This window comes from Desmodus rotundus, chromosome 4 (genome assembly GCF_022682495.2).
Source record: "Desmodus rotundus isolate HL8 chromosome 4, HLdesRot8A.1, whole genome shotgun sequence".
Lineage (NCBI taxonomy): Eukaryota > Metazoa > Chordata > Mammalia > Chiroptera > Phyllostomidae > Desmodus > Desmodus rotundus.
In genome coordinates, this window is record NC_071390.1 from 64,278,320 (window position 1) to 64,293,887 (window position 15,568).

The window sequence follows — 15,568 nt, forward strand, 5'->3', positions numbered from 1 at the left end:
CAAAGCACTGCTTGTGCAGATCATAATATAAAGATGGGCAAACTAAATTATTAAAAACTGATTCGTGCCTAATATATAATTAGGTATGTTATATTAAACTATATAAATAACAAACGATCATCTTCAGTTTATTTCTTATATTCTACTACCATTAAAAGCAAAAAGTCTCAGGTGTTTTTCATAAAGCCTTTGATACATGAAGATATAAATATTTCATTGGCTACATTCTGATTGGATAATTCAAAGATACTCAATCCACTATAGTATGCAAAAGATTGTCCAAATTAAAACATGCTTAAATGAATCTATCACATGCATGTCTAAAATTATGGATTGAAAAATAACTTAAAAGATTCTTTAACATAACACATCTTTCAAGAATCTGAAAACCGAAGCATATACTATGCTAAAAGGCTATGACCATCCAACTTTCCTTTGTCCATGTAAAATCAAGTCCCTTAAAGAAATCAATCATATTTTAACATATTATCACTGGCTATAAACTACATCCACGATAACTAAATCACAAATGTTTAGCTCTATCCACTTGGAAAATTTTAATGAGCTATAGCATACATTCAATTATTAAACATAAAAAGGAGAGCTTACCTAAGGCAACGTGTGTTTAGAGGCTGAGTGCTCTTTAAGCCACTTAACAAGTATTCAATGTCATCAGTGAACTCTTGGTTTTCACCAAATTCTACCACATCATTGAAGTGCTTCACATGCTGAACAACAGTGTATAACTGCCAAGAAAAAAATAAGTCCACCTCTTTTTTAACTATGAACTAGCATATTTAGTTAAATCTATGTTAAATCTTTAGTTAAAGTACAGGGTTTGCTGTACTTTATTTAAGTGTATAAAATCATTACATGGCAACTAAAAGATGTTTTTAAAACACTAGTACTACTAGCACAAGATTAAATTCATACTCAAAGCTGTGAATATCAGACATTAAAAAGCTAAATGTTACATACAGAAATCTATCCACATGCAGTAAAACTATATGGCTGCTTACTTCTTTGTCTTCTTTTCTGCATTTTAGTGCAGTAACTATATCTTGGTAGGGCTGAGTAGGTATTGTCACAGTTTTTATCACTTTGGGTGGCGGTGCAGGAGCCTTAAAAACTCCATCATCTTTTTGATTTGGTTCCTTTGAAGACAGCCTTACCTATTAAAAAAGGTAGTTATTCTAAAACATATAAAAAATAGTAACATCTTCTCTACCTAGCAAATTTAGCTTAAGAAAAAAGATGGGAGGACACCTCTGAAAGGTCATAAGGCATTTTTTTTAAAGGTTTATTTCATTCTCATTTGAGAGAGGGGGAGAGAGGGAGGGGTAGAGAGGGAGAGGGAAAGGGGGAGAGAGAGACAGACAGAGACAGACAGACAGACATATATACATCAATGTGAGAGAGAAACATCTGTTGGCTGCCTCCCACATGCACTCCCCGACTGAGGATTGAACCTGCCACCTAGGCATGTGCCCTGACCAGGAATCAAACTGGCAAACTTTTGGTTACAGGACGACTCTCTAACCAACCGAGCCATCCAGTCAGGGCAGTAATAAAATATATTTTAAAATTTCGTTCACTACTAGGTAAGATTAATATAGGTCTTACTTATAAAAGAACCACTCAGGAATTCCTTCTGTTCTTTTTCAAACTTCACATTTCTCACAATCTATTATTCCTTATTTGTCTCTAGGACCATCAGAAGGGATAAAGAACCACTAATTACTAATACACGCACAGTGTGTTTTATACTAGCAAAAGGAGTTTAATATACTCAACTTAAGAAGAGAGGGAACTAACTACACATTATATTTTAGAAAGATCTCTATGCCTGACTTTTGTTGTTTATAAAGAACTCAATCTTTGATAGCTCCAGATGACTGAGGTGCTATCATTATCTAGAATTATTAATGTATGGTCCTACCAGTTATTCTGAAGAAAATAATTTGATAAGAATCTTTTTCAAATGTGTTTTGAAGTGAAAGGTATTACAGGAATGCAGGAAAAAGTCCTCTAAAAAGCAAATTAACCACTCGAAGCCACTTTTGAAGATAGATATAAGATATAATTTATAATCCAGTTCTTAATAGTTAATACGAATTTCAAATATGGACTAATTTGCATTTTTAAAACTAAATACTATAATTCTTTAAGATGTGGGTCAGAAGTAAAAAGTGGTCGAATATTTTTTAAGGCTTTTATTTATAACCTAGTAAGACCAGAATTTTTGTTATTCTGTCCACTTTCCTTACTTTTCCAAAGACTCAAACTGAAGCCACAAAATTTTAGATAGGAAGTCCAAAAGAAACTGTTAGCACTGACTGGTGGGCTGGGTATTGTCCCACAGACCAAAAGGTTATTGATTCCTGGTCAGGGCACATGCCTGGGTGGTTGGCCAGGTCCCCAACTGGAGGCATGTGAGAGGTCAACCAACTTATGTTCCACTCCCTTTCTTTCCCCTTCCTTTCCCCTTTCGCTAAAAATAATTTTAAAAAATAAACTGTTAAACAGGGAAGTCTGGGACTTTCCAATTATGTACAAAGATGGCAAATCAAACAAACACAAAATTAAAAAGTACAGTTCACTTACTGTGACACTCTGAGGTTTTACTACTGGTGGCCCAGGTAGTTCTTCTGAGTCCGGATGATTCCAATGTCTGGCATTATATACAGCTTTTGTAGGAGACTATAGGAATGAAAAAAAAAAGGGTCAACTGTTTCCATATTTTGCATTCTTATAAAATTGTCTCATCTCTTAAATAAAATCATAATGAATAATATAAATGCATAAGCATATACCCTAGCCAGAGCAGGTTATAAAGTATCTGGCTTGTATTCCCACCATACTCCCACGCCTATGCCTGATGGAGTCACTGTGGTATTCTGCCACAAAACTGACCATCAATATTCTGAACAACTATTACCATCCAAGAGAAGAAATTAAAACTCTTGCCAGGCTTGTACTAACTTAATCAATACAGTTCATTGAACATGTTCGTCATTCCTCATGCTGTTGATTCACCCCACATTCCTCCAACCATGGAAATCAGGCAGCTTTTGACAAGTGATAAATGCCGATATTCATTTAAGTGAAAATGTTGTGGCCAGATGAGTGCCATTATTCAAAAGTTTTCAAATTTTATAAAGGTAAATATGGTACATATGCCACATGTTATAAAATATATATTTTAAAGCAGTACTATATAATAGCATCTATGATTTCTGCAGGAAAATGTACACATATTTACACTAAGTAGGATACTGCCTCACCTCAGTTTAGGGTAATTTGATGGTAAATCAATTACTATAACAATGAAAAAAACTTTCAATTTAATAATTTGAATTTCAGAACTGAGGAGAACTGTGAGCTGGTATAACCAAATCCATAGGATTTAACCTGTATAAAAGGTACAAATCCTTACTTTCAAAGGAGACTGATTAAACAAAGAGCAAAAATATTTTATCCATCCTTTACAAAGGTAGTATTAAAATTTGTCCTTTAATCTTCAAATAAATGGTTAGAATCTCATTAGAGATTTTCTGTCTTTATTAAGAGTGCAATAATCAAATTTTCAGCACTATGTACAAAAAAAAAAAAGAGTACAAGAGGAGAAATATACTTTAAGATTGGGAAAAATCTATATTAACAAATTAACCACCTGCCCCGGCTAGTGTGGCTCAGTGGGCTGAGTGCCGACCTGTGAACCAAAAGGTGGCCCAGGTTCCCAGTTGGGGGTATGCAACCAACTGATGTTTCACACATCAATGTTTCTCTTTCTCCCTCCCTTACCCTCTCTAAAAAAATAAATAAATTCTTTAAAAAATAATAAATTAAAAATTAGCCATTTTCCCTTACTACCCTGCAGCAAACTAATGTAACTAATTAAGATTCATACAAAGTTATCTTTTTATACAAATATATCTTCAAAATAACCATGTTATGACATCAAGATAACTGAAAATTCCACAAGAACTAGTATTTAAAAGATAAAGTTAAAACTGATTCACATATTAAATGTGTTAAGAAAATTTTTTAATCCTTACCCGAGGATATGTTTTATTGATTTTAGAGAGTGGAAGGGAGAGGGAAAAGGAGGAGAGGGAAAGAAGTGGAAAGAGGTAGACAAAGAGAGACAGACAGACAGACAGACAGACAGACATTAATGTGAGAAACAAACACTGATCAGTGCCTCCTGTACATGCCCCGACTGGGACTGAACCCACAACCTTTTGGTGTACAGGACAATGCTCCAACCAAGTAACCCACCAGGGCTAAATGTGTTAGGAAATCTTAATGTTAAAAGGAATCTTCCTGTGAAACTTACATGAAGCACAAAGTCTCTCATTTGTATTCAGTATATAGACCCATTATTCTTGTGCAAAATGTTTGCATAAAGTGATGATGCATTAGTAATCTAAAGTAATTTATGCACTCATGCAATAACTTAAGCCTCTTGAAGCACAACCACATAGGCACTCAAGCATATGCTGTATAACCTATATGCCTACTAGTTGAGAGATCCCTCATTTAAACAACCTATAATACCTGAAGCATAGGTATAACCAACTTTTGGAAAGAATAGGTGCCTCAAACCTCAAGCACGTTTTTTTAAGCACTGATTTCAAGAAATCTTTGGAATAAAAAGGTTACCTGGTTCCAGAGGTAAACAAAATACCAAAGCAGGTCAAGGTTATATACTAAATTGACACCCTTCTGGTTAATTGTAAGTAGCAACACACCAAACAGTCAACAAAGCAGACTCAGGAACCAGATGTCTAGATTAAAATCCACCCCTGGCTGGTGCGGCTCAGTGGATTGAGTGCCAGCCTGAGAACCTAAAGGCTGCTGTTTCGATTCCCAGTCAGGGCACATGCCTAGGTTGCTGTGGGCTGGGTCCTCAGTGGTGTGTGAGAGGCAACCTATCATGTGAGAAACCCATTATGTTTCTCTCCCTCTCTTCCCCCTCCCCTCCCATCTCCCTAAAAATAAAATCTTTAAAAAAATAAAAATAAAATCCAAATAAATAGTAAGCTCTACTATTACTTGTCACTCAACATTTTTCTCACCTGTGAAACAGGGTTAATAACAGCACGTACTACAATGCACTGTTTTTGAGGATTAAATAAATATATGTCAGACACTTAGGAGACTGCCTGAAACAGTATGTGCTATACAAGAATTAATTATTATTGGTAATACTAATGATAACAATTACTATGTGATCATATACAATTCTGTATGAGTACAGCATCTTCATAAGAAACTTAGAATATATGAAACTAACAGAGGGACTGCAATAAACAAATAAGAGTAACTGACATGAAAACACTGTGTTAATACCATTAGAAGCAGACTGTGTGATACAGTATTCTAACTCAGCTCAAAAGTCCTGGATAATATCCCTGATGAATACAAATGTAAAAATCCTCAACAAAATACTAGAACAAATTAAACAGCACATTAAAAAAAAAAAACATCAAACACCATGCTCTGGCTGTTGTGGCTCAGTGGACTGAGTGCTGGCCTGTGGACTCAAAGGCTGCCAGTACAAATCCCAGACAGAGCACTTGCCTGGGCTGCAGACCAGATCCCTAGTTAGGGGCAAGTGAGAGGCTACTGATCAATGTTTCTCTCCCACACAGATGTTTCTCTCTTTCTTCCTCCTTTCTCCTCTCTCTAAAAATAAATAAAATATTTTTAAAAATCATACACCATGACCAAGTGGGATTTATCTCTAGGATGCAGAGAAGAGTCAACATGAAAATCAACCAACCACATTAACAGAAAGAAGGACAAAAATCACACAATCATCTCAACTGGTATATAAAAAGTATCAACTGACAAAATTCAACACCTTTTCATGATAAAAACACTCAATGAACAAGGAATAGAAGGCAATTACCTCAAAATAATAAAGGGCATATATAAAAAATCCCACAACACAATTAACATCACCCTCAACAATGAGAAACTAAAAATTTTTCTTCTAACATCAAGAACAAGAAAAATACACCCTCTCACTGCTTTTCTTGAACATAGACAGTATTGGACATACTAGCAAAAGCAATTAGGCAAGAAAAAAAAATAAGACATCCAAAACAAAAAGTAGTAAAATTTTCTCTATTCACAAATAATATGATCTCTTGTTAAAAATCCTAAAGATTACACACACCAAAAAAACTTTTAGAACTAGTAAATGTGTTCAGTAAACTTGTACATTACAAAATCAACATATAAAAATCAGCTGCATTTCTATATAACAAAAAAACAATCCAAAAGATGAAATGAATAAAACCCCATTTACAATAGCATCAAAAAGAATAAAATGCAGCCCTGATTACTGTGGCTCAGTGGTGGGAGTATCATCCCGTAACCAAAGGTTTGCAGGTTTAATTCCTGCGAGGGGCACATGCCTAGGTTGTAGGTTCATTCCTGGTCCAAGTGCATACGATCCCTGGTCAGGGTGCATGAGGAGACAACCTATTAATGAGTCTCTTGCATCAATGCTTCTTCTCTACCTTCCTCTCTCACTCTAAAAAAGCAAATAAAAATGTCCTCAGGTGAGGATTAAAAAAAAAAGAATAAAATGCTTAGGAATAAACTTAACCAAGGAGGCCAAAGATACATATACTGACAGCTACAAAGCTACAAAGAAACTACAGACACAAAGAAATGGAAGGACATTCTGTTTTCATGGACTGCAAAAACATTTTGTTACAATGTCCACACTATCTAGTGACCTATAGATACAATGTATTACTATCGATGGTATTTTTTATAGTAACAAAAGCAAAATTCATATGGAACCACAAACAACCTTAAGTAGCCAAAACAAACTTGAGAAATAATAAAAACACCTTTAAAACTTAGAGGACTCACACGTCCTGATTTCAAAACATATCACAAAGCTACAGTTATCAAAACAGTAAGGTACTGGCATAAAGGTATTGTAGATATATACAGACCAATGGAACATGATGGAGAGCCCAGAATTAAATCCACATATATATGGTCAAATGATCTTATTTTAGGGTGCCAAGACCAATTACACAATAGGGATAGTCTCTTCAACAAATGGTGCTGAGGCCCTGGCTGGTGAGGCTCAGTGGATCGAGTGCAGCCTGTGAACCAAAGGATTGGCGGTTCGATTCCCAGTCAGAGCACATGCCTGGGTTGCGGACCAGGTCCCCAGTAGGGGGTGTGTGAGAGGCAACCACACATTGATGTTTCTCTCCCCCTCTTTCTCCTTCCCTTCCCCTCTCTCTAAAAATTAAAAAAAAAAAAAAATGGTGCTGGGAAATTGGATTACACAAAAATCAACTCAAAACGGATTAAAGAATTCAACAGTAAACCTGAAGTTGTAAACTCCTAGAGAAAATGCAAGAAAAGATAGGTAACAATGGTCTTGGCAATGACACCAAAAGCGTAAGCAACAGAAGCAACATAGACAAGTAGGACTACATCAAACTAACAGGTTTCTGAACAGGAAAGGAAAAGATTAAAAGAGTGAAGAGGCAACCTACAGAATGGGAGAAAATATTTCCAAACCATTATATTTGGTAAGGGGTTACTATCCAAAATATAGTAGACCTGTGAACTACATGGGTTTAAACTGCACACGTCTGCTAACACACAATTTTTTTCAATAAATACAGTTGGCCCTTGTATCTGAGAGTTTTGCATCTGCAGATCAACCAACACCAGATTGAATCTACGGTGGATCAAACACAGTATTTTCAAATTCCCACCTGTTAGACTGAAACACTGTTTTCTATCCACAGTTGGCTGAATCCATGGATGCCAAGTCCTGACTATAGTTTTCTGGAGAGTCAAAAGTTGTATGTGGATTTCTATACAGGCTGAGGAGTTCAAGTGGTTGGAGAAAAGTCCAGGTGGAAACCAATGAATAAGTAGAACAACAAAATTTCTCTCCCCCAAGGTTAATAAAATTTTTTTTAAAAAAAGGTGACATGTGCATTTCTGACTTGCAGAGGGTGTGTGCTGTCAGCACCCCTAAACTCCCACGTTGTTCAAGGGTCAACTAAAAAAGAAAGTCCCACAATTCAGCGGCAAGAAAAGAACAAAAGAAAAAAACAAGAAATGAGCAAAGGACTTACATTTTTCCAAAGAAGACAAAGGGCCAACAAGATACATGAAAAAAATGTTCAACATCAGTAATCATTATGAAAAATGCACATCAAAGAACATCAATACCTGCCTAGAGCTTGGTGAGTCCCTGCTGCAGCGGCAGCACCAGTCCTCCGAGGAGATCACAGAGAAACTCCAGGAGGAAGGAGATAAAGGAGAAGTGGGAGGCCTGCTGGGAGCAGCTGAGCATGTTGCTGGAAGTGTGCCAGTTCTCTCGGTACACCTCTGTGGCTGAAGCTGTACCTGGCCAGCCGGGACTTTGGAAACACAGTGGATAATGTGAAGAAGCTCATCAAGAAGCATGAGGCTATTGACAAATTCACAGCCAGCTGGGCAGAGCGCTTTGCTGCCATGAAGAAGCCCACCACGCTTGAGCTAAAAGAATGCCAGATCCTGGAGAGACCCGTGGAGGAAACAGGGCCTCAAAAGGAGGAAGGCGAGACAGCAGGGGAGGGTCCAAGGTACCCAACCAGCAGCCACTAAGAGAATATACCTGATCGGTTGGTTTCCTGTCCTACTCGTCTAGTTCCTTGGGGTCGTTACTGCCAGAACCAAAGTTGAGGACAGGCACACACCACCCACCCCCAGACACCTCCTTCAGATCAGTCTGCATTTTTCAATTAGGTTTTCCCTTCAACCCAGAAGAAACTGACTTGCCAGCCCACTGTCATGGCATTAGTTTGGTTTTATCTAGTCTAATAATTTTCTTGTATAAATAAAAAAGAAAAAATGCAAATTAGATGACTTCTGCTCAAGATGGAGATATAAACATGCCTCACACAACTCAGAAAAAATTACAACTAGACTACAAAACAAATTATCACCCAGAATCACAAATCAGGCTGAATAGAAGTGTGACAACCAAAGATTTAAAGAAGCCACATTAATCCAGATGGGTAGAAGGAGCTGAGATGCAAAGAGGTGGAGAAGCACAGCTGAGTGGTGCCAAGATGCACGGAGACACAGAATGGGCAGTCCCACATCCACATGCGGTGGATAAAAATCGGGAGAGATACCTCAGGAGCAAGGTATCTCAGCCCCAGACCAGACCACCCAGCCCAGGGTTCTAGCACCAGGAAGTTAAGTCCCCATAACTTCTGGTTGTAAAAATCAGTGGGGACTGACACAACAGAAAAAACTGCAGGATTCTCGGGAGACTCCTCTTAAAGGGCCCATAACTGACTTACATAGACTCAGTCCCTCTGGAATTCTGCACCAGGACAACAGATAAAAGGGCACTAGTAGCATACGGGGAGAAATTAAAGCAACTAGCATCAGGGCAAATGCGGGGAGACAGCTTCCTACCAGGCTAAACTCCAGAGGCCAGGCAGTGGGTCCCCTCTCTGAGCCTGCCCCCACACAGAGCCACAGAATGGAATAGCCACAGGTGGCCATTACCTAAGGCTCCGCCCCATACAACTTACAGGTGTGCTTTTCTACAACAGGCCACCTACTAAGACAGGGACTCAAAGCAGAAACAAACACAGGGAGGCTGCCAAAATTAAGAGACAAATATATATATGCTCCAAATGAAAAAAGAGAACAAAATTCCAGAAAAAAACCCAAAAGAAATAGAGATAAGCAACCTATCAGATGAGGAGTTCAAAACACTGGTGTATCACGATGCTCAAAGAACTCACTGGGTTCTTCAACAGCATTTCTGACCCAGGCAGAAATGAAGGTTACATTAAGTGAAATAAAGGAAAATCTGCAGGAAACCAACAGTGGAGGGGATGAAGCCAAGAATCAAATCAATGATTTGGAATGTAAGAAAGAAAAAGACATTCAAAACAGAATTCAAAAAAACTACAATAGGCTAAGAAGCTCTCTGGGACATCTTCAAACATTCCAACATCCAAATCATAGGGGTGCCAGAAGGAGAATAGGAACAATAAATTGAAAACTTAATTGAAAAAAATAATGAAAAAATAAATAAAATTTCCCAAATTTGGTGAAGGAAATAGACATACAAGTACAGGAAGGACAGAGTCCCAAACAAGTTGGAATCAAAAAGGCCCATATGAAGACAGATCATAATTAAAATGCCAAAGGTTAAAGAAAGAATCTTAAAAGCAGCAAGAGAAAAGTAGTTAGTTACCTACAGGGGAGTTCCCATAAGACTGTCAGCTGATTTCCCAAAAGAAACTTTGAGGCTAGAAGAGACTGGAAAGAAGTATTCAAATTGATAAAAAGCAAGGATCTACAGCCAAGATTACTCTACTCTTGGCTGTAGCAAAGCTATTCGGAATTGAAGGGAAGATAAAGTGCTTCCCAAAGATGGTAAAGCTAAAGGAGTTCATCATCATCATGCCATTATTACATGAAATGTTAAAGGAAATTATATTAAGAAAAAGAGTATCAAATCTATGAACATTAAAATGGCAATAAATTCACAACTATCAACAATTGAATCTCAAAAACCAAACAAAGCAGAACAGAAACAGAATCACAAATATGGAGACCAATTGGAGGGTTATCAGTTGGGAGGCAGAAGGGAGAGAATGGGGTTAAGGTGCAGGGATTAAGAAGTACCAATCAGTAAATACAAAACAACAGAGGGATGTTAAGAACAGTGTAGGAAATGGAGAAGCCAAAGAACTTATATGCATAACCCATGGACATGCACTACGGGGGGTGGGGATCGCTGGAAGGAATGGGTGTACCGGGGAGGGGGCGTTGGAAATTGAGACAACTGTAACAGCATAATCAATAAAATACATTTTAAAAGAAAAAAAAGATTTCAAGACTTCCGGCCACGATGGAGGCATAGGTAGACACACTGTGCCTCCTTGTACAAACAAAAGAAAGACAACAACGAATTTAAAAACAAAAAACAACCAGAACTGACAGAAAATTGAACTGTATGGAAGTCTGACAACCAAGGAGTTAAAGAAGAAACATTCATCCAGACTGGTAGGAGGGGCAGAGACGGGCAGCCTGGTGAAGATGACTTGTGGCAAGGCCGCAGCTGGAAGACCGGGTGCTCCCACATTCGAGTGCAAATAAACTGGGAGGAACAACTGGAGAGTGAGACCACACAACCCAGGGTTCCCGCTCCTGGAAATAATGCCTCAAACCTCTGATTGAAAACACCTGTGGTGGTTGAGGCAGCAGCAGGATAAACTCTCAGCCTCACAGGAGAGTTCATTGGAGAGACCCACAGGCTCCTAAAACATACACAAACCCACACACCTGGGAAGCAGCACAAGAAGGGTCCAATTTGATTGTGGGTAGTGGGGGAAGTGACTGAAAACTGGCAGACAGCAGAGCAAGCGGCGTTGTTCCCTATCGGACCCCTCCCCCACACAAAGAGAGACCCAGCACAGCCAAGTGGGTTGCCCCACCCTAGCGAATACTTCAGGCTCAGCCCCTTACTAGGCAACAGGTGCGCTGAGACAAAAAAAACAAATAGCCCAGATGAAAGAACAGATCAAAACTCCAGATAAAATACAACTAAGAGACAAAGAGACAGCCAACCTATCAGATGCACAGTTCAAAACACTGATAATCAGGATGCTCACAGAACTGGTTGAATATGGTCGCAAATTAGATTAAAAAAATGAAGGCAATGCTAAGTGAAATAAAGGAAAATGTACAGGGAACCAACAGTGACAGGAAAGAAAATGGAGCTGAAATCAACAGCATGGACCAGAAGAAATATTCAACCAGAACAGAATGAAGAAACAAGAACTCAAAAAAAATGATGAGAGGCTTAGGAACCTCCAGGACATTTTTAAATGTTCCAACATCTGAATCATAGGGGTACCGGAAGAAGAAGAGGAAGAGGAAGAAATTGAAAACTTATTTGAACAAATAAAGAAGGAAAACTTCCCCAATCTAGCCAAGGAAATAGACTTCCAGGAAGTCCAGGAAGCTCAGAGTCCCGAAGTTGTTGGACCCAAGAAGGAACACACCAAGGCACATCATAATTAGCCAAGATTAGAGATAAGGAAAGAATCTTAAAAGCAGCAAGAAAAAAGGAGACAGCTACCTACAAAGGAGTTCCCATAAGACTGTCAGCTGATTTCTCCAGAGACCTTACAGGCAAGACGGGGCTGGCAAGAAGTATTCCAAGTCATGAAAGGCAAGGACCTACATCCAAGATTACTGTATCCAGCAAAGCTATCATTTAGAATGGAAGGGCAGATAAAATGCTTCTCAGATAAGGTCAAGTTAAAGGAGTTCATCACCACCAAGCCCTTATTATATGAAATGTTAAAGGGACTTATCTAAGAAAAAGATAAAAAATATAAACAGTAAAATGATAATAAACTCGCAGTTACGAACAACCACATCTAAAACAAAAACAACAACAAACTAAGCAAACAACTAGAACAAGAACAGAATCACAGAAATGGAGATCACATAGAGGGTTATCAGTGGAGGAGTGGGAGTAGTAGAGAGGAAGAAAAGGTACAGAGAGTAAGTAGCATAAATGGTAGGTAGAAAATATACAAGGGTGGGGGTTAAGAATAGTATAGGAAATGTAGAAGCCAAAGGACTTATATGTATGACCCATGGACATGAACTAAAGGGGGAGAATGTGGGTGGGAGATGGTGTGCAGCGTGGAGGGGAATAAAGGGGGAGAAATGGGACAACTGTAATTGCATAATCAATAAAAAATATTAAAAAGAAAAAGAAAAAACTGCAAATCAAAATCACAATGACTCCTGCCTGACTGGAGTAGCTCAGTGGATTGGGTGTTGTTCCACAAACTTAAAGGTTACCAGTTCAATTCCTGGTCTGAGCACATGCCTGGATTGTGGGCCAGGCTCTAATGGTTAGGGCATGTGAGAGGCAACCAATTGATGTTTCTCTCCCTCTCTTTTCTTCCCTTCCCCTCTCTCTAAAAATAAATAAAACCTTTTTTTTTTTAAATCACAGTATCACATCACAATGTTAAAAAAAAACAGTAAAAAACAAGTGTTGGCAAAAATGCAGAAAAATTAGAACTGGTTCTCTTTGAACACTGCTGGTGGGAATTTAAATGGTGAGGCCATTATGGAACACAGTATAAAGGTCCCCCCCCAAATTAAAAATAGAACCACCACATAATGTTGCGTTCCTAATTCAAGGTATTTATCCAAAAGAATTGAAATCAGGATCTCAAAGATATATCTACATTCTCATGTTCAATGCAGCATTTTAACACAATAACCAAGAAGTGGAAACAACCTAACTGGTCAACAGATGAATGGATGAAGTAAACATGAGATACAGCCACACATCAGAGTATTATTTGACCATAAAACAGAAGGAAATCCTATTATATGCTACAATATGGATGAACCCTGTGAATACTGAAGGGGAAAAAGATACCTACTAAAAGAAGGGCTCCTGTGGCTAACTGGACTCAAAAAATGAGAAGCCTTGCAGCCATTTTGGCACAGGGGCCTGTCACTCAAACTTTCTTAAGAGGGTATCACATGAATTTTTTTCAAAAGGCCTTGAAAACTGTGTAGAGGATAACTGAATAAGTTATATTAAAAGGACACATTCGATGAATTTTCTGTTTACTCTATTTAGTAATACTATTAAAGTTTTTAAATTTTTTTACTTAATGATTTTAGAGAGAGAAGGAGGAAAAGAAACATCAGTTTCTTGTTCCACTTATTTATGCATTCATTGGTTGATTCTTGTATGTGCCCTGAGCTGGGATAAAACCTGCAACCTTGGTGTATTAGAAAGATGCTCTAACTAACTAAGCCCAGCCAGGACCTATTATTGTTAATGTTTTTGATGATGTTTTTACCATTTTAATGCTAGTAAGTAATCTGAAAGAAAGTACATCCAAAAACTTTTGACTACTAATTGAAAGTTGTACATAGTTAATATAAGGTTTATTATAGGAAAAGGGAGGAGTGAAGACACAACCTACTATCTAAAAAATTAGATAAAAACCATATATGAATGTGGCTAATACACATTGGGAGAGGGGGACACAGGTACATGACAATGACAGACTCTGAGATCTTTACATTATTCCAAAACGATGTGACAATTTTCACGTACCTAAATGAATTGAATATGAAAATCACAACACTATGTCACATGCTAATGTCATTCAGTGAAAGTTACTGTGTACAGTATCTGCAAGAAAAAAGTAGTCAACTTTTCATGGAAAATGAAAATCATCCTTACCATTCAACAACCTAGCTAAGTTTTAATTGGGTCATTCTGATTGCACCACCAGGCTTATCTTTAATCTCTTTAATTTTATTCTGGTTTAAAAAGCAGACACTTCATATTAACCAGATTCTTTATATTTTCTGTGTTAAAATATTTGTTATTTCTGTTTATCCTGCAATCTAATGAGAAGAATTATTTAGAATAAATTAATTAGAAAAAAGCTCTTTAGGAATACTCTACTAAGATTTGGAATCATTATAACATGTTTCAGTCCTAGGCATCTTAAACATACTATTCCTTACTATTCAATTACCCAGGGTATGACAAGAAAGACAATCTTAACATTCTATTACAGCTAAGTAAAAAATATGTCAATGACAGACTTATTAAGCATTTATCCATGAAAGAGAATGCAGTTTCTATCAAAATAATGGATAAAAATCAGTTTTTTACTATTATAATGCCAAGGCTGTGGTTAACAAATTGGTGTGTCAAATCACAATTAAAAAGCAAAGGAAAGAAGAGTTCCTTCATGAAAAGCTAAGAAAAAAATGGCAGTATTATGCTATCCATCGTTAAACTGGTTCCCAAAAGGGTAAAAAATTAAAATAACCCCTTTTAAGTCATGTGAAATTTTTAAACATTACCAAATTGATTTGAATTTCGAAGACTTTGTACTAAATGAGGACACATACAGTATGCTGATCAGGATTTATCCACTCAAGATATCATAAAAACAGCCACTCTCACCAACATTCAGTCAGCATGCTCTACAACTAAGTGACTTCTGAAAAAAGAAAAGGGCTGCAATGTACAAGTATGCATGGCACTTGGATGGCAATCCAAAAGGGAAAATTAATCTGTATTTGGCCTTTTAAAAACCTGTTAAGAAATTTTGTTTTAAAGACGGGTGTTAGACACTGAGGAATTTTGAGGGAAAAGTTTTACAAAGATTAAGGTAACTTTTAGCTCTTTAGAACTTTTGAGCATAATCACAATCTCAAAATGTTCTAAACTATGACAAAAATAAACTTAAAATTTCATAATTTGTTAAATATTCATAGGACTAACTCTGGCTAGCATGACTCAGTGGATTGAGTGCCAGCCTGCGAACCAAAAGGTCACTGGTTCAATTCCCAGTCAGAGCACATGTCTGGGTTGCAGGCCAGGTCCTCAATATGGGGAGTTCGAGAGGCAACCACACATTGATGTTTCTCTCCCTGTCTTTCTCCTTCCCTTCCCCTCTCTCTAAATACAAATAAATTAAAATCTAAA

The 15,568-nt window shown here is 37.5% G+C and overlaps 1 protein-coding gene across 1 annotated transcript in view; it reads right to left on the bottom strand.

Annotated features, from left to right (window-relative positions):
- Positions 1-15,568, bottom strand: part of WAPL (WAPL cohesin release factor) — a 92,379-nt gene that overhangs the window by 23,875 nt on the left and 52,936 nt on the right. Inside the window, exons 5-7 of the mRNA XM_053922211.2 lie at positions 2,605-2,700; positions 1,020-1,172; positions 610-746 (exon numbers count right to left, since the gene is read on the bottom strand). Of these exons, the coding sequence (XP_053778186.1) occupies positions 610-746; positions 1,020-1,172; positions 2,605-2,700 (386 nt within the window). The remainder of the gene's footprint in view (positions 1-609; positions 747-1,019; positions 1,173-2,604; positions 2,701-15,568) is intronic.